At 37.4% G+C, this 19,546-nt stretch overlaps 3 protein-coding genes across 5 annotated transcripts; all 3 read left to right on the top strand.

Moving 5' to 3' along the window:
• Positions 1-884: 884 nt before the first annotated feature.
• On the top strand, positions 885-5,007 carry LOC106647675 (uncharacterized). Its single transcript, XM_014364178.2, has 2 exons — positions 885-1,313; positions 1,393-5,007. Exons 1-2 carry the CDS (start codon positions 1,283-1,285, stop codon positions 4,881-4,883), a joined length of 3,522 nt encoding a protein of 1,173 aa, XP_014219664.2. The 5' UTR covers positions 885-1,282; the 3' UTR covers positions 4,884-5,007.
• A 278-nt stretch (positions 5,008-5,285) lies between these two features.
• Positions 5,286-10,432, top strand: LOC106647793 (uncharacterized). Of its 2 annotated transcripts, XM_014364330.2 has the most exons (17): positions 5,286-5,559; positions 5,818-5,871; positions 5,979-6,053; positions 6,129-6,266; positions 6,340-6,426; positions 6,686-6,754; positions 6,814-7,182; positions 7,266-7,406; positions 7,480-7,629; positions 7,693-7,791; positions 7,876-7,992; positions 8,058-8,219; positions 8,299-8,562; positions 8,649-8,687; positions 8,763-9,296; positions 9,368-9,436; positions 9,513-10,432. In XM_014364330.2, exons 1-17 carry the CDS (start codon positions 5,544-5,546, stop codon positions 10,169-10,171), a joined length of 3,042 nt encoding a protein of 1,013 aa, XP_014219816.2. In that variant the 5' UTR covers positions 5,286-5,543; the 3' UTR covers positions 10,172-10,432. The 2 variants fall into 2 exon arrangements, with proteins under 2 accessions (XP_014219816.2, XP_014219817.2); XM_014364331.2 differs by lacking the exon at positions 6,686-6,754.
• Positions 10,433-11,422: 990 nt separating this feature from the next.
• LOC106647674 (transient receptor potential cation channel subfamily A member 1-like) lies at positions 11,423-14,418 on the top strand. 2 transcript variants are annotated; one of them, XM_089594909.1, is made up of 4 exons: positions 11,423-11,493; positions 11,674-11,828; positions 11,935-13,241; positions 13,407-14,418. In XM_089594909.1, exons 1-4 carry the CDS (start codon positions 11,485-11,487, stop codon positions 14,057-14,059), a joined length of 2,124 nt encoding a protein of 707 aa, XP_089451035.1. In that variant the 5' UTR covers positions 11,423-11,484; the 3' UTR covers positions 14,060-14,418. The 2 variants fall into 2 exon arrangements, with proteins under 2 accessions (XP_089451035.1, XP_089451034.1); XM_089594908.1 differs by having other exon boundaries at positions 11,935-14,418.
• Positions 14,419-19,546: the final 5,128 nt, after the last annotated feature.

Genomic DNA, 19,546 nt, shown 5'->3' with positions numbered 1-19,546 from the left:
TAGGTCGTGGTTACGTGGTAACGCCGCATGGTCGGGCGGCGCTAGCGTCAACCTGTACTAACTGTCGGTGGGTTCCGCATGTCAACAAACTCCGAAATATCAGATTGCATAGGAGTGAAAACAGTAAAAAATTAAAAATATCGAAGTTTGTTGACATGCGGAACCCAACGAGAGTTAGTACAGGTTGACGCTAGCGCCGCCCGACCATGCGGCGTTACCACGTAACCACGACCTACGTACCTTAACTTAACTGCTGGCAGCATTTGCGGAATACACCCACAGCCGCTTATCCTTATGGAGAAATTCCTATCTTGCTCGCTCTATTGCGCTCCATGTGACTGCAGCCTTAGCCGCAACCCGTAACTCTAACCAACCAGAATTGAGAAAACCTCTCGTGTGATTTGTGGAAATCCGAAATATTTTTGTTGTCATACTTCATTCTGGTGAACTTTATCTGGTGATTAGAATTTATCTCTACCCGAAAATTGACCACCAAAAAAATGGACCCCCCCACACAAAATCAAAACCAGCCGCAACTTTTCCCAGTAGGAATTTTTTACAATAATACCCCACAATTACCCAAGTTGCAACAATTTTCGGATTTAATAAAGAGAGGAAAGATCATTTTCCCCTCTATTTTAAATCCTTAAATTGCCATAAGTTACGTTTGCGATAAAAATTATCTTTAAAAAACCAATTGGCAAGGTTGAGGCTAGTTTTGATTTTGTGTGTGGTGGGATCCACACACTTTTTTGGAGGTCAATTTCTGAGTAGAAGATAAGACGCAACTTTTTTTTTATCCGTTGGTTGGTTTAGGTTGCGGTAATAGGTTTATAGAACCACATGGCACTACTTAAATACCAACATAACTCTTTACCAAAATGAAATTCGACAAAAATATTAGTGTGTCCCCTCTCATCATAACGTTTCTCAATTGTGGTAAGTGTTGCGGCTGGTTTTAATTTTTGACTACCCTTCGGCCTTAGCTTGATCAAGAAGACATGTAAGCAAATGATCACAACAAATCGTGCACATGTTTAAAATCCTGATCCACTCTAACCTTAAAATAACGATAGTCCATAATACCTTTCGAATTAATATAACGTATAACTTGTTGCTTACTGATAGACATACTACGTGAAAAAGGTAAGACTTATATGATCGCAATAAAAACATGAGAAACACCTTTATTTAAACTGGAGATTTGCTTTGAAGACACAGTCTAAAAAAGTAATAAGGTATCAAATCAAATCTCATGTGAACAAGAGAGGCTCTTCCAATAATGGCAGGATATAGGCCCAGCAATTCAGTTTGTGAGTAAAACCAATCATTTGCGGGAAAAAACATGACAAACAGTTTAATATATCTTTCAAAAACAAAAAAATGTACCAGTTTTAGGGAGATTGGGCCCAAGACCTGAACCACAATTTAGAATGTTGCCTTTTGAAATGGGACAGCAAAACTTGTACAACAATATCCAAATACAAAGCCCACCTCAAAATTTAATGAACATGGCTAGTAGAAATTACGGACAACATTTTTATAGGCCTCCAGAACCAGTCAATGTAGGACATTACCAAAACTACGATAACAGTTTTCTTAATAGGTCAAATCCATATACCGCAAGCATACAAACAACCACAGAACGTCATTTTCCCGTGTACACTCCAAATAATTTTCGTGGGGGTTATAGAAATAAACCAACGACCACGGTTTCAAGTTATGCAAACAAAAACAATGCTAAAGTTATTAAGTTCACTGATCAGACTCATAAAGTTCATGTTAAAAAGAATATTCAAGTTGAACAAGCACAACAAAGATCTAATCATCAAAATCCACAGAATTATGATTTTGGTAAGACAACAAACTTGACTAGTAGAGGATCTGGAGGTAATTTCATGGGTATGAGTGAACCAATCAATCCACAACAACCTTTATGCAACAGTCCATATGAATCAACTCAAGATATTTTTTATATTCAGACTATAGAAAATGTTGTGTACAAACACAAGGAAGAGTGGCCACATACTACTGTTGCCAGATTTGCAAAGAGAAACAACATTGCAATAAATTTTGGATTTGACAAAGTTGACACCCTTTATTTATGCACAGTATTTTTTAATCAACAATCAATTGGACAAGGTACGGGAGCTTTTAAAAAAGAGGCTAAAAGACATGCGCTAGCAGCAGTGCTTGAAGAGTTGAACAAACATTTTAACATTATTCAAGTTGATTCGTTACCTTTAATAGGTTTCAATTATTTTGATTCAACTGAAACATCAATGATGAGATCATCAGAAAAATTTGGTGGTGATGTGTTTCAAGGTGTCAAACAAGAGATGGGACGACCTGGAAATCAAGCCCCAGAAGATAATGACATTTGTGAAATAATGGATTTGACTAGGGACGGATCAGATGAAAATTTTCAAGGGGCATTTGGACAAACAGATCTCCAACAACCTTCAGCTAATAGTCTTGAAGAAGCAGATGTACACCCAACAATTAAAAATAATTTTTTCATTCCAACAATTGAAAATGTTATGTACAAGCACCAAAGTGAGCCGCTCAAATGCACTATTTCTAGATTTACAGAGAGAAACAACATCACTTTAAATTTTTCGTACGAACAAGTTGGATACAACGAATCGTGCTCTATATTTTTTAATGAACATTTAATTGGAAAAGGTATTGGACAGTATCGAAAAACTGCTAGAAAGAAGGCTTGTGTAGTAGTGTTTGAAGAGTTAAAAAAGTATTTTAATATCATCGAATTCACAAAGGGCTTGCCTCCAAAAATTTCAAGTAATTTGGATTTGAATGAAAGATCAACACCTAGTGTTTCAAATATTGAAAACATTGCTTCAAAGAAAATTGAATTGATTGGACCATCAGATGAATTTGGTGGTGGTAATGTGTTTCAAGGTGTCAAGCAAGAGATGGAAGGATATGGAAATCAAACCCCAGAAGATAATGACATTTATGAAATAATTGATTTGGCTAGTTGCGGATCAGATGATAATTCTCAAGGTGCCACTGGACCAACAGACCTGCAACAACCTTCAGCTAATAGTCTTGAAGAAGCAGATGTACACCCAACAATTAAAAATAATTTTTTCATTCCAACAATTGAAAATGTTGTGTACAAGCACCAAAGTGAGCAACTAAATTGCACTATCTCTAGATTTACCATGAGAAACAAAATCACCTTAAATTATTTGTACGAAAGAGTTGGACACAACGATTCATGCTCAGTACTTTTTAATGGACGATTAGTTGCAAAAGGTATGGGATACCATCAAAAAAACGCAAGAAGGGATGCTTGTGCCTTAGTTCTTGAAGAGTTGCAAAAGTTTTTTAAAATCATCCAATTCAAAAATGACCTGCCTCCAAAAATTCCAAGTAATTTAGATTTCAATGAAAAATCAACATCCATTGGCATAAATGTACCCAAAGAAGTTCCAGTTGTGGGTGAAGCAATAGGTTTACACAGTGACCAATCCAATGAAACGACTAGATGTACCATTAATCCAGCTGATGTACAGCAGTCTTCAGTTAATTGTTTGGAAAAAACAGATACACATGCAGCAACTCAAAATAAGTTTCTCATCCAATTTCAAGACTGTGTTGTGTATAAACAGCTCAGGGAGCAACCACATACCACTGTTTCTAAATTTGCAAACCAAAACAATATCAAACTAGAGTGTCGGGTGAAAAACGTTGAGCAACTTTATTTATGCTCAATATTTTTGAATAATCAATTAATAGGAAAAAGTTTGGATCGTTTAAAAAAAAAAGCTAAGAAAAAGGCTTATGCAGCAGCATTAGAAGAGATGAAAAAGTATATTAAGATCGTCCAAGTCTACAAAGATTTACCTATTAATGTATCCAGTGGTTTGACTTTAAACGACCAATCAAAATCTGTTGATTCAAGTAATACAAAAATTGGTTCACAGATAATGGAATCTACCAGTCAATCAGGTGAATTTTTTGAAGATACCTTTGCTGAAGTTGTTGAAAAGGTAATAGACAACGTTGGTAAACTGTCGCACTTAGCTGGTGCATTAGGTGAAAGTTCTCAAGGTGCCACCGAAACAACAGATGTTCAATCTTCAGCCAATAGTTTTACAAAACCTGATATTTATGCAGCAGTTAAAGATGCTTTCTTTACTCATTCTAGAAAACTTTTATGTAAGTTATCTGTGCCACCACGGAACACTGTTTGCAATTTTGCCAAAATCAACAAAATCCCATTCAATTGCGTGGTCGAAAACTTTCAATCCAATATTTCGTGTTCAATATTTTTTAATAAAAAATGTATTGCAAAAAGTGTATCAAGTGATCGAATTAGTTGTAAATATCAAGCTTATGCAGCAGCGCTTGAAGGATTAAGGAGTTATTTTGGCAGTGTTCAAGCAAACAATGACTCATCATCTTCATTAATTCCCACTAACAATTTGAGTTCAAATATGGATAGACCAGATAACGAAATTCTACAAAGTGAATCGTCTGACAAAAACATGTCTCAAAATAATGTGGGCTCAAAGATAATGAAATTGATGGGTTGGTCCGGTGGAGGATTAGGCAAACATTCCCAGGGTATCATTGAACCAATTAATGTACAACGTCGAAAGAGGAGGATAGGACTAGGCCTTGCTGCTAAAGCTAAAAACATTAAAAAATTAAAAGTTACATCAGCGGTTAACGAAAATCTTACTTCGTCTGTCAATGAAACTTTAAACCTGAAAAAAAAAAGTTTCATGCTGCTTGAACAGCCCGAGACGACTAGCTGTGATATCGGTCATTCAAAACCCATAGAGGTAATCGATGTGCTGGACAACGAGTCATTTGTTATGGAACCAACCAAAGAGTCTCGTGAGAATTGATTATTCCTATTAAAAATTCATACATTTTAAATGTATATTATAGTTTATCCAAGATAATTGAGAATAGGATATACTTTTACCAAGTAATTTTGCAATGTTATATATTATAATTCATAATAAATAAAGATACACTAAGTAGTAAAGGAGAATCTTTTATTAAAAAATTTTTTTTTTCTTTTCAAATCCAGCAATACACAAATTATTTTTACAGTTTCTTAAAAAATTAAAATGTACAATCATTAAAATTTTTTAAATCATTCGTGAAAGATATATTAGCACAATTAAGTCAAGCTTTATTACGTAAATCTCAACCAATGCGGACGAGAAATTGTTAATTAAGTATTCGTCTGGACTGCACCGTTTCAACGCAACACGCTATACACACGTGTATACAGGCGCAGTAGCTGAAGAGGGCAAAGGGGGCCTCTATATTTTCTCCCAAGCCCCCATAGCAGAGTATATATAAGAGCCCATAGAGCACAACCGAGCGTGTGCATGTGCAAGTCGTACTTTTCTATTACATCCTATTGCAATTAACATAAGTAATGCAATACCTGCAAATATTTTCAAGAAACTCACTGAAGGCGTTTTGTTGTTTTTCGTACGAATGAGGCAGTGCCATTTCTGCTCGTAACAGTTGTATTGGCATAATTGTTCAAAATGCCGAGTGGGAGTGGTGCGTATATTGCTATACTTAGTATAATTTCACTTGTAGATAAATTAATAAAATCTTGTGCTAAGGTTATGTCTGTCATATGATGTAAACAAAAAGTTTTTTCATACCAAGTTACTTGCGAAGATATTTAAGATGACATTTATTATTAATTTCAACAGAGATAAATTAGTTGAAGAACGATTAAAATGTTTTGAAAATAATATTTTATTTTTTTATTTTTAATATCGTAATTGTTAATTTTTTTAAATTAATTTTTAGGTAACAAACGCTTGAGTGCCGCTAAAATTCAATGCTTAATGAAAATACCAGTAGGTAAGTTGTACGTGAAATTTTTTCACCAAACTCAGTTTTATTAGATACTTGTTACATGAAATCATATATCTACATGCATAATTATTGATCCTCTGTCAATTTCCAAGTTGTTTTAGAGAAGCTCGTTATAAAGACTGATAAAGTTATTGCTAATAGCCAGAGAGAGGTTAAAAAAATCAAAGGTTTGTATTTTGTCATTAACTTTGGTGTATGTACATTTAAAAGTTCTAAACATTGAAATGAATATTACTTTGCAGTTGTCAAAAAATGTACGCAGAAGATGAAATCAAAAAAAGTAGTTGTAAATTTAGAAAAAAAACATAAAGGAACTGAAAAATCTAAATCTTCAACTAAGGATCTTCCATTTTGTGCAAATAATTCATTATATCCAAAGGGTAGGTTTTAAAACTATTGCAATACCATAAAAACTTGTCTTTACTAAATCATCATTTATTTTGGTTTTTATAGTTATTCTAGAAAGGATGTCTATAAACACAACAAAATATCCTTGTTCCAAAAAAGACAGCACTGTTTTAGAAAAATCTACTAACTCCTGTAAGTAAAATGATCTAATGATTTTCCCTGTATTCTTTCTATTTTTATACCTTCTATTCTTTAATACTATGTATTTCCAAGTCTTTTCATTACACCTGTCACATAACATGTAGAGTTAGGGTAAAGTGTACAGTGTGGGACAAAAACATTCGTTTATTCAAAACTGTCAGATGGATTATTGAAAATTCACCAGAACTTTCGTCATTAAATTAAAATAACAATTATATTTTCAATTAACTTATGTTTCATGTACACTCAGGCAAGAGTTCAACTTGTGAGTCCAATTCTAAAAAAACTAGAAGAAAGAACTCTGATTGTTTAACTACAGGTATAATCAAAATTTTACTCATTCATAAATAAATTTGTAATTTACTTTTTTTTTTTCAGATGAAACAGAGTCAAGTGAAATCAACCTATCCAGTATTAATAAAGAAAATTTAACTACCAATATTAAAAATCAACAATCAACAAATGAAGATACTCTAGAAAAAAAATCGAAAAAATATAATTTAATCAGTATTAATCAAAATAGTACATCAAATGCAACAAAGTACCGTGTACAAGCAGAAAGTAAAGAGGTAGAGTCATGTATGCAACAGAAAGATAAGTGTCATACCCCGAGCAAGAATTTACTGGTTAAATTTTCTCGAGAAATGACAATTTCTAATGAAGCAAATAATAAAGAAAATAAGCATGCAATCGAGCTAGATAATACTCACAAATTAGCAAATGTACAAAATCTTGTTGATGAATCTGGTAAGCTTAATTCATTTGAATCTACAGTCCATACATTTTATAAGTAAGAAAATTCCAACTCACACGTATAACTTTAATTTTAGATGATGAAATAGACATTTTAACAATTGATGATGAAACTGTTATTGAAGGTAAACCAGATGAAAGCGTTAAGTATAATACCACGGATGATTCATTTCACTCGAATGGACATTTAAAAGTAGTAACGAGTAAAACTAATTCTGGTATACATGCAAATCATAGAAAGAAACAATATAAATTATTAATTTGTTAATTAATCAATCGTCTTATTTATAGTAAGCAAGATTGCAGATTCTAGTGACATGTCAACTGAAAATTCATCTGATGAATCTAGTACTTTTACTGATGACGAACGTAACACTGATAGTGAATCAATTAGTGAATTTTTGACTTATGAAGGAAATGCGCTTAAAAACCCACGTCCTGGTAAGATTCACTTTTCAATTAATGTGTGAAAAATTAGTTACACGTTTGTGTTTCTCTTTTTAGAAAATCAAATCAGGAAACTTGACCAACCAATTGATAAACATAATTTTTATATAAGCTTAAAGGATGCTTTTGAGTCTATAGCAAATGACATGAATCACTGTAATTATCTTGATTCTTACTCTAACATATGTTTACTATTATTATATATAATCATTGGTTTTAATATGCTCATTTAAATTGTAGTGGATGAGGCACTTTGTACATATGGAGCATCTCATGAGGACTATGAAACGAGAAGTCACGTAGATGATGATTATATTGAAGAGTCGCCATTAGTTTTGCATGTTCCCAATCGACAAAGTATACACAACAATAATTTTTATAATTCCATCTCATGCATTTTATTCAATGAAATTTTTTTACAGATGACGTTAATATAGTAAATAATCAAAGCGAAAGGACCATTAACTACTGTGGATATAATTCTGCTTCTTCTACTTTGGAACGAAGATTAAATTTTGTAAGAGAGAGTCAATTATTTAACCGTCTGAATCAAAATAATGAAAGTTGTAATGGCCAAACACCTGGTACGTGTTTTAATTTTAAGTATTTTTTAATGGTAAAAGTGACATTGTGCAATTATCAAGGGTTTAATTATACTTGCAGGTGGAGATAATCTCCCTAAAAGAATTTCGATTAGAGTTGCACGCTGTCCAAAGTGCAAAAGAGTTTTCACAGACGTGAACTTTGCTAGGCATTGGGATATGTGTCGCATAGGCCCATATATACCATGTGTATTCTGTGATAACAAATTCAAGCAAAAACGAAGTCTTATTTCACACATGAAAAGACATCACCGCAATAAAATCCATGACAATGACATCTTTCGGGTTGCTAATAATTCTTATTTGAAAGCAAAAGCAGCATTAGGTATTTAAAATAGTTGGAATATTTTTCACATTTTAATTTTAAACGATATCGAAACTTCAGTGAAAAAGCACAATTATTTTTTGCAGCCAAAATGAAACATCTTCCCTCGGAAATGCTGGAAATTCGTGAGTGTTCCGCATTTGTTTTAAAGTTTTAATCAAAATTTTGCACTTGAGTCCAAAAATATATAACTTTCACAGATGTACCAGACTTTGTGCGGGTTTATTGCAAGATGTGCTTCACAGCATACACATCACTACCACAGAATTATCGAAAAATCTGCGAAAATTGTTCCAAAGTCCTGACTTTCCACTGCAACCGCTGCCACACGTATCAGCTGACCTCACACCACATGGCGATGCATTTACGAAGCGAATGCGAGGTCATTGAACATTCCTCAGTATTGTGTCCTGATTGCAATTATTTCGAGGCAAGGAGTCGCAGAACAGAGCAACGGGTAGTCCAAGCCCAACAGTCCTTGCTACCATCACTTTCAGTTCCGCTAGTCGATCCTGAACAAGATATACACATCTGCAAGAAATGCGGCAGAGAGCTGCACTCCCGTCGTTCATTGGTAAAGCACACGCGACATTGCGGAAGGGCCGCTGATTTATCTTGCAAGTATTGTACATACAAAACAAAGCACAGATCTGTCATTATGGTGCACATGCAGCAACACGTTATCAACAACGACCAGCCTCTTGTTAGGGATGATGAGGATGTTGCTGTTGTTGGTAAACATTTTTGAAATAATAGCTTCATTGGGACGTTGTGAATTATGTTTTAAAAAAAATGTTATTTTCAGAAAATATTTCCCGAGTTTCTTTTAATACTGTAAAAATGCCTGAACCCTCTAAGGAGGAACACAAGAGAAGTATGAGTCTTAATTTCTACATCATGTACTTATGTATACTACACATGCATGGTTTAACATTTTACGTTATTTTTAGTTATAGACAGCAAAATAGTAGTATACTGTCCAAAGTGCCAACACAAGCCGGGAGATACGCTGGAATACAGATACACCACGTGCATAAACTGCTGTTGCCCATACAACTTTCAATGTTCAGATTGCAATATGGTGTACACTTCGTATTGTCTTGTCAATTACCACGTAGCGCGACAGCACGCCCCGAAAATATTTAGCTGCGATACGTGTCCTAGAACGTACTCTTTTGAACCTGATTTTTTAAATCACATCGAGAATTGTAAAAAAATGAATACTCTCTTTTGCGACGAATGTACATATACAACGCGGATGCCGCGATACCTACTAAATCATCAACTGCGCAGACATCCGAAGGACCAAGACTTGAAATATCCATGTACAAAGTGCTCGATGAGATTCTCCCTTGAAATGTCGTTAAGGCAGCACCTGAAGCACTGTGGCTTAACTCGCAGAGAACGTCTTGCTTGTAATCATTGTGGCTTCACAACAGTTTCTAAATTCAGTCTCAAGAGACACTTGCAGTCGCAACATGCAACCGAGATTTTTGAACTACAGTTTAGTTGCGATTTTTGTAAGAAAAAGTTCTCCAATGTTTTTTGCTACGAAAGCCATGTTGAAAAGTGTCCCACGAAACTATTATCCAACAGTTTATTACCTTAACCTGCTTACTTTGTCCTGTTTATCTTGTTAGAATAACTTTTTATTTAAAATCTAAAAGACCGTGACATCATTATTTGTATTACTTGTTTGAAAATACAAATTTTTTGAAACACCATGTAATGTATTACATGAAAAATGTGTATTTCAATGTTTTGATGTTTTTTTGAATACTCAAGTCATCCATTTAGAATTTAAGTGAAAAGTACATGCGTTAAATTGTATTTACAGGTATTACACAAATAAACATTATGAAATAAAGAATTCTGCATTTTTAATTCTTTTTTGATATTCTCATAAATTGAATTGAATTTTTATAAATTTATTAGGCTACGCACACCATCAAACATTTTAAGTAGCTCATTTCATTATAAATATTTTAGGTTCCATGCGATATATCGATTTTTTAAATTTGCAATCGAACGAACTGTCGATAATTTACGTATTGGAGGGTATTGGCATCAGCAATAGGTATGTTCGGGGACCGAGATTGGGCGCACGCCGTCAACCCGCGCTCGCCTGCGCTCGAGCGTTCTTTCGTCAAGTTCGGGCGACCCCCGTTAACTATCAGCTGTTCTGTGTTTACTATTTATTAACTGAACGTTGTAAAGGTTAACTAAAGTTACTGCAATGTAAAGTATATGGAAGCAATGGAAGTATAGACGATTGTGGGTGTATTCCGCAAATGCTGCCAGCAGTTAAGTTACGTAGGTCGTGGTAACGCCGCATGGTCGGGCGGCGCTAGCGTCAACCTGCACTAACTGTCGGTGGGTTCCGCATGTCAACAAACTCCGAAATATCAGATGGCATAAGTAGGAGTGAAAACAGTAAAAAATATCGAAGTTTGTTGACATGCGGAACCCACCGACAGTTAGTACAGGTTGACGCTAGCGCCGCCCGACCATGCGGCGTTACCACGACCTACGTAACTTAACTGCTGGCAGCATTTGCGGAATACACCCTGTTTCATATTTTCGTCTTCTTCATCTTCGGCGAGCGCTGCAGGCGAGCGCGGGTTGACGGCGTGCGCCCAATCTCGGTCCCCGAACATATACCTAATATCAGCTGCTGATAATCAGCACGGCCTTAAAATGGCACAATACCGACTATACGGCACTAGTACTAGTGCCGTATACGGCATAGTATTGGGCACCGGCAGTGATGTCAGGTTATGTTGGCAATCGTTGTGACATATCTGTATATCTATATTATCTATACACAGTCGGCCCAGGTCGGCAATTCGGCAAATAAGTAATCTGATTGTTTTTGATAGTGTTTATGCGCGGTATGGCGTTGTTATTGTTACTTGTTAATAAATGTCGCAGGTAATTAGATTTTTCTCTCTTGGATCCTATGTGCAATTGTGCAGTGTTCACTGCTAATTCTGCCATTTATATTGTTTATAATTATGGCGGTGTTTTGCTGATTCTTGCATTCTTGCATGTACTTCATAGAACTGAATTTTCATAAATTTTTTTTAATTTGAACATGTTTGATTGTTGTAGCAGTCAACTGTAAACATGAATCTCGAGTTAAAGAGTATATTACGTAGTCATCAGAAAAAGCAAAAAGTCGAAAGTACTATGTTGAATCTGATGAAATCAACTAGTGATAAGCAAATGAAGGCCAAAATATTAGCCCACAAGAGAAAAATGAAAACGTAATACTTGGGCGTATAGTTCAGATTTTTGTGATATTTTTTTTTTGACACTCGAATTAATTTTTTTTTTTTTTTTCAATACGTTTGTTTTTGCTTCGCGTTTTAGGAAACAACAGTCGAATTTGCTTCGCAAAGTCCAGGATAGTTCTCTGAAACAAATATATAACCTTGCCGTCAACAAGAAGATCGCCACAAGCTCATCTGTTTTAGACTACAAGATTTTAAAGTGTGCCATAAAGAGCAGACACAGAGACTTGGCTTTATTTCTCCTGAAGAACGGCTGCAGAGTAAACAAAACAGACTTCATGATGACGAGCCCTTTTTCACAAACTGGAGTCACTCCGTTACACCACGCAGTGGGCCTAAACGACAAGGAGCTTGTCATTAGCCTTCTGGCGAAGGGAGCATCTGTTCTTACGGCCGACAAGCAGGGTAACACACCGCTGCACGTAGCTTTCCTCACCAAGAGGCACGAATTGGTCAAAGAACTGCTTTCTTTCTGCTGTGGCGCAGGCAACCAAAATTTAGCAAACAAGGCTGGAATTTCCCTCATGCACATAGCGTGCACCGTGAACGATCCCGTGATCGTACAGAAGTTTCTGGCCGCCGGAGCAAGCATCAATCACTTTGTTGACTTTAAGTCTTCGGCTTATCCCGGCTACACAGCACTGCACTTTGCTGTAGAGTTCCGAGCTGCGGAGGTCGCGCGCGTCCTCGTCGCCGCGAATGGCAATCTCGATGCCTTGGACGCCAGTGGTATGTCACCTCGAAGCCTGGCCTGCAAGCTCAGCGAAGAAGCTTCCCTCGTCGATTATCTACTCACCAAGGGGATCAGGAAGACCGAAGCTCACAATTCAAATATGCTAACGACCTTTCACGTGGTATGCCTCAAAGACAAGCCAGAGGTAGTGGAGCATTTTTTGCACAATGGAGCTTGGATAGAAGAAACAGTCGATTGTAAGGACCCCTTCTTCGCGCTCTGCACTCCTTTGCATATGGCAGTACAGAGTGGTGATCCAGACAAGGTACGCCTACTGGTCGAATATGGTGCCTGCGTTGAGTCTCAGAATAGAGACTACATGACTCCTCTGCACCTGGCGCTATACACCGAGGATCCAGAGAAGATCGATAAGACAAACAGCATAGTTGATTTGCTATTTTCCAAATTCTCGTTCAATAATTACGACCTAGTGGACCTGAACGGATTGTCGTTCCTTCATATCGCCTGTAGCCGCAACAACGTCGATCTCGTGAAGCAGATGCTAAAAAAGGAGGACATTAATGAGCAGATTCTGTACAATTTGAAAAACTTTGCTCTTTACACGCCTCTCCACTTTGCAGTGTGCTACCACGCCAAAGAGACAGTCGAGCTGCTGGTGAATAGCGGGGCCAACCTGAATTGCAGTGATAACGGTATGCATGGTACGCCGGTGCACCTGGCGCTGGAAGTAGCCGCTGATCCAGAGATCATTGATCATCTTGTGTTTTCTGGCGCCAGTACAAACACCATTCGACCTTATGATGACCAATCGCTGCTGCACATATTAATAGATTTGTTTTGTGAACAAAATGTTTCAGAGCAAAAGAAGACCAGAATCGAGAAAATACGTCCACGTACCCTCGACTACATCGATCTGTTTTGTAGTCGAGGTTGCGACGTTGATGCGCAGGACGCTAATTGGAATACAGCGCTGCACTTGGCCTCCTCTTCAAAGAACGTAAAACGCGACGTCGTCCAAGAATTATTAAAGTGGGGTGCTAACGTCAATCTGGAAAATAGCGCCGGTGCCACTCCGTTCGACGTTGCGGTGCACCCGCACAGTTTGACCATTTACGATCACGTGCAAAAGCTGCTCGTGGCCAACATGCCGGTCAGCACCCACAATCAAAAGTCAATAAACAATCTCAGTATGAGTACCACGGATCTGGAGCGCGCTAGGCGTCGTAGGCAAGATTGCAAGCTGGAGACACTGCTGTTGAGGAATATCTACGTCGACAAGCCTACGTCCTTGCTGGATGTATTGTGCATGGACAGGCACACCATTCTGGCTTGCTACTGCGAGGAGGACGGGGCGTTCAATAAAATTATAGAGTCGACGTTTTTCGAGGAGACGTTTACAAATTATGCGTGTCTGCTCAAGTTGCAGTACAAGCGAGGAGCAAAGGCCAGGAAGGCCGAAGAGAGCAAAGTTAATTGCAAAAAGAGAAAAATACTGCCCGATGATCGTTAAAATTAGTCGCTCGTGCTATATAAAAGTGCATTATTTCTTGGAAGATTTTTTGTACAATGTTTACTTTTCTTTTTTTTTTGTTCCTTCGATTCATAATGGAATGCCAAATCTTGGAATATTGTGAATCCTCGCGTAAGTAGATTCAAAGAGAGTGCAAGTTTGTTTGTTTCTAGTTTTCTCTTATTTTTGTGATCCAATACCAAGTTCTTGAGAGTATTGTGGAAAGATTTAGTTTTAAATGAGCTCTTAAATTACAGTCGACTAATTGGTAACATTATTGAGGTGTGTGAAAAAATTATGAATGTTTATTTTTTTATAAAGTAATTTATACCATGTAATTCAACCAAATACAAAGTTGAATCGCCTTATAGAGTATTACAAGTATTATAAATCCATTAAGTATGCTAGGATTGAGTTACGAAAATTCCTATTTTTTTACATTTAAGCGTTTTCTATATAAAAAAAAAAAAAAAAAAAAAAAAAAAAGACACAAATTTAACAAATATAAAAAATACGAGTACTGACAGAAAAGAACAGTGTAATTTACATGTTTATCGTAAGCTAAACCATTAATCGAAGCAAACCGTGTTTAACGTATTGCCTATGGTATGTGATACTACATGTAATAAATATTTATGTAAAATGTAAAACTTGGTTTTAATTTTTTTTTATACACTAAACGACCCCATTTATGTAACTTTGACACACGGAATCCGAGAGTGTAAACTAAAAAAGGTGATTTGCTCCCCAACTAACGTTGCGAAACTGTTATCAGAAGGAAAGAGAGAGGAGGATGCTGGAGAAAAATAAGGTACGAGCGCCCCGGTGGTGTACCACACGAGAGCAAGAACGGGGGGAAATAAAGGTCACTTGGGAGAGAAAGACGAAAGTTTGAAAAAGAAAGTGACGCGCCTTTCTTACGAAACGAAAATAAAAGTGGCGCGGAGAAGCGAGGATAAAGAAAGCAATGAAGGGGGAAAAAAATAAGCGCCGCGGCCTCCCAAAGGACAAGAATCGGATGCGAGCGCGAGATATTTGTGTTTTTCCTAGATTTTCGTTATCCCAATTTGAGATTTTACGAAAGGCGGGGCGTGGCTCGATTGACTAATACCATCAGGTTCTTGGACCATATGGAAAAAAATGTATTTTGACATATCATTTGATAGATTATTGTTCTGGAACAACTAATAATATATATATATAAATTTGATGACGTGTGTGTAAGTCCTAAGGTAACGCAATTGTATTGCAGAGGAAATAAAAAACGAGCTACCGGAAGTTGACGAAAAGCTACACGCACTGGCTCGCACTTATTCAATTGAACGTGTACATACATATACACGCGTCACTCGCTAAAATTGAAAATCACATAAGCGCGCGTAGCGGTTAAATATGCGAAACTGAGTGTAATTGGGCGCGCCGAGTAAGTGTAAAAAAACGAAAACAAAAAAAAAAAAAAAGATTTCACTTTCTACGAAAAATTTAAAGACACTCGCTATTATTTACGCAACTAGACATGTATACACGTTGCAAATTATAAGGAGCTCAATTTTTTCGGGCACGACCGGTCGCTCCTACGTATACAGCTGTTAGCATAATAATGTCCCCATACCGATCTCACTATTATGCGATATTGTATACAAAGGAGGAGGAGGTTCTATATAGGGTACACAAGTATATGGGGATAGCATATGTAATTTAAGATGCAGATAAAGTCAAAGGGAGACGAGCGCAACGGATGTATGGGAGCGTCAGGAGGTTGAGATCGAGATAACGAACAAGGCGCGTACACATATACCTACACCAATAATAGTAATGCGCATACGAATATTATACGATATTGTAATGTACGTTCGTACACATGTAAATGGATCAAGTATATTTGCATGTTGGATACGCGTATGCGTGTTATCCGACAAATTCATTTATTTGCGACTTTGTACGAGCAATAGTGCACGGTTGATCGGTATCAGTTTTTTATCATCTCGATCGTGTAGGACTAATTTTTTTTTTTTCCAGCCTTAAGTATGAGATGAGTATAATAAGGCGTATCCTAATGTATATTATCCGAAATATGGTAAAAAAATTATTGTAGACTTCGCAGGCCCATACCGATCGCCGGGCCGGTCTTCTTTGTACTTACGGTGACCATTGCACGCTCGGTGAGAGTGAGAGCGGATGTATAGCATGAACGTGCGTGTGTGCAGCCTCTTCCTTCCTTCTCTCTCTATCTCTCGGAGACGACCGGTGGGTCGAAGGAAGGAAAAAAAGACAAAGTATCGGTGTGAGAGTACCGCGTGCGTGTATGGCCGTGGCCAGGGAGAGAGATACAAATCCACAGCGGAGAGGAAAGGAGAGAAAGAGTCGTCCCAAGTGGGCATCAAGCACGAGCCGGGGCCCCTTTTCCTCATCAGTAGTCAGCGAGCAGCGGCGAGTCAGTCACGGGGGACTTACCGATTTATCCACACGCGCGTAAAGTCCACCCCGTGCGCGCGACATTCGTGTATATATAGGTACACGCGTACTCACGGCAATTGCTCATTTTACTCTCGCGTTTGCGCGCGCGTGGATACACAGCCTTTTTTTTACCATTCGAAGCTCGCCTCCTTGCCGATTGTCTATGTACGAGAGTGGAAGCGCGGTTTTGCGCGAGTGTGTGTGCGGGGGGCTCTTTTTTTTCGGAGCTACTTGAATGTTTCACTTTGTGCTTTGCGTGATTTTTGTGGAAAGCTTCGAAAAGTGATGCGTCGCGGGAGATTTTGTTTTGGGGAGTTTTCGAGCTGCCAAGGAGATACATAGCGAGGAAGAGAAAGTTGCAGGAGACGACGGCGTTTTGGAACCCAGAGGTTTTTAAACAAGATTTATTTATTTATTTGTTTTTATTTTTTTCCAAATTGAAAGTGAAATAATTACCGGTATTGCCGGTTTGATCGGTAAAGAGTCGCGGATTTAGACGCCAATTTCGTTTCAAAGTAGTCGTAATCGGTATATACAAGCCGATGAAAATCGACTTGAACGTAACGTATTCAAAGTAAACGATATTGATTTCCAATCTAATTTAGTTTTTTGCCTGTAAAACTATTTATTCCACACTCACGTATCAATAAAAATGCTCCATTCGATCGGTAGATTTTTCAAACAATTTAAAAAATTGCCAAACCCCCCAAAAAATTATAATCAGTATAAAAGTAGTTTAACGATTTCGTCGAAATTTGGAGTGCCAGGAAACACGAATCAAAGTTTTTTAAATATGGCAGATGAGAATCCGTGGCGGAATTTCGTTGTGTTATCGTTTCGCTGAATCTTGAAAAAAAGAAAGAAAAAAAGTGTCGCCGGAAAATAATTTCTGTGTTATAACGTTGCCGGTGAGAGAAAGTTCTGCGTAATTTTTTCCCGAAAATTAGTCACGCCATTGGTATTTGATGCTTAACTTTTTAATTGACGCCGTGTTCGTGGGTTACCCCGACAGAGAGAAGTAAAAAATAATGCGACTCTTGCAAGACGAACGTGATTATATATTATATACCTGTGGACATTTCAAGTGTTATTTAAGTGGACACTTTTGGGTCGAGTAATTATTGTCTGCGAAAAATCCAGGGATTTCACACGACCCTCGTTGTTGGGAGTCAAAAGTTACACTTTGCGTTTTGCGGTGTAGTAATTCATGACCTTCCAAACGCTTTTTTTTCCTTTTTACACATTTTGATCTCTTTAGCAAACAGATTTTGGTCAGAAATTCCATAAGTGGCCCGATGAATTGTTTAAAAAAAATTTGATTAACAAAAGTAGTAACGACATTATCTTTTAACAGATTAACAATATTGTCAGTTTTGTCGGTTATAGTTTTACGCAAAAAAAAGTCTTCATTCGCTTAGACTGTAGATTTTATAAAAAATATCACAAAAAACTAGCCATCAAAGTATCTAGAAATGATTCTTTAAATTAGCTAAAAAAAAAGCTTCTCAGCTCTCATTGCTCATACAAACAATTTGTAACAAAACAATTTTTTGGAAAAAATAAGGGTATCGAACCGGGCATTACCGATCTCGAAATACGCATGCTCGTGGACGAAAAAAAAAAAAAAAAGCAAATCTCTCGGGGAAAAAATCGTCATTAAAATCGACAAATCGCGCATTCACAAAAGTCAAGTCCAAGCAAAGCGAAAAGTACCTTTTTTAAAACGAAATTTGGGCACCAAAAAACCCATCATCACACACCTACCACAGAATTTTTAGTTCCACCCAAAGTGAGAAAGGAACGAAGCGCCGATAAAAATCCACAAAAAATAGTCAAAGCTGCATATAAAATACGTACATCCAGTCGCGTACACGGAGGACGCACGGCCGGCCTGTCGCGTTAATGATTGTTAGCAACGAGTTTAGGAGGGACACATCAAACACGGGGAGAGAAGTGCGAGCGAAAGGTACATTACAAACATATGTGCTTTTTTTTTCTCTCTCTCTTTACGTTCCGATTGCCACGCGCGCGCTCGCTTGGGTTTTCTTTTTTTCCCGCTACACTCTCTTGTACAAATCTTTTAAAAAGTTTCTTTTTTTTTTTTTTTTTCCTTTCTTTTTTCCAAAGAAACGCCTCGAGAAAACGCAATGTTTCACGTCAACGGCGTTCAACTTGACTGGAAAACAAAATTATCATACGTTCACGAGAGTACAGTATACATGATTCAATATACGCCGATGGTGCCTGTTAATTTGATGAAATGCAAATAGGCCCTCGTGAGAGAGTAGTAGCGCGTGAACGTAAGTTGTAAGTACTGCCCCTGTTGCAGCTCTCTCGATTTTATTCTGGCGCAACTAATCAAATGGCACACGGGGGACTCGTTATGAAATATCGGCGCTCATTATACCGCGCAAAAGTAGGCCTATGATCGAACTCATCGGCGAAACGAAAGCTCGCCCCGATAATTTAATCAGCGTGTACCTACTTACTTCTTTCAGCGAGAAACGCAAATGTCCGTCGAAGCTTGTCTCTTCCTCGCCACGATGATGCAGGTCCCCCTTCCTTTTTTGTTTTTGCTCCTTCCTCTCTCGCTGTTACGCGAGCGTTAGCCAACTCCTTGTCCCCCTCCCGGTGATTTATCGCCTCCTGCTGCTTGTAATTGAGCTATCGCTGACGCGAAATGACATTTTTTTTTTTTTTTTTCCTTGCATCCCAGGCGCGTGTACAATTATTTTCTAAATTAGTCAAACATCGTTAAGACAGTTTGTCAAAGTGTTCCAGAATTGTACGTGACTATGTGTGGTATCTTTGTTTGTTTTCTACCAAATGGTCCAGAAAACGGACTCTTTACATCGATCGTTATCTTATTACGAAAATAGTTATTCTAGTTTTCTATATACGTATAAGGATAACAAACAAAAAAAAAATTATATTTTGTGCGTGAAAATGTAAAATAATCAACCGTTGTACAAAAGTTGTCGATTGACAAAAAAGAAACGAGAGTGAAGGAGAAAAAACTTGAACGTACCA

Source organism: Copidosoma floridanum, unplaced genomic scaffold (assembly GCF_036245765.1).
Source record: "Copidosoma floridanum isolate Cflo_tuat_1 unplaced genomic scaffold, Cflo_Japanese_pri ptg000021l, whole genome shotgun sequence".
Taxonomy (NCBI): domain Eukaryota; kingdom Metazoa; phylum Arthropoda; class Insecta; order Hymenoptera; family Encyrtidae; genus Copidosoma; species Copidosoma floridanum.
This window is presented reverse-complemented; position numbering and strand designations above follow the sequence as displayed.

What these genes read in the sequence shown, in the direction of transcription:
- LOC106647675 (XM_014364178.2), top strand. Translation starts at nt 1,283, where the DNA reads ATGGCAGGATATAGGCCCAGCAATTCAGTTT. An exon ending in TAGGCCCAGCAATTCAGTTT is followed by an intron (nt 1,314 to 1,392) that starts GTGAGTAAAACC and finishes AAAATGTACCAG; the next exon opens with TTTTAGGGAGATTGGGCCCA.
- LOC106647793 (XM_014364330.2), top strand. An exon ending in TAATTCATTATATCCAAAGG is followed by an intron (nt 6,267 to 6,339) that starts GTAGGTTTTAAA and finishes TGGTTTTTATAG; the next exon opens with TTATTCTAGAAAGGATGTCT. An exon ending in AACGAGTAAAACTAATTCTG is followed by an intron (nt 7,407 to 7,479) that starts GTATACATGCAA and finishes TCTTATTTATAG; the next exon opens with TAAGCAAGATTGCAGATTCT.
- LOC106647674 (XM_089594908.1), top strand. An exon ending in CACAAGAGAAAAATGAAAAC is followed by an intron (nt 11,829 to 11,934) that starts GTAATACTTGGG and finishes TTCGCGTTTTAG; the next exon opens with GAAACAACAGTCGAATTTGC.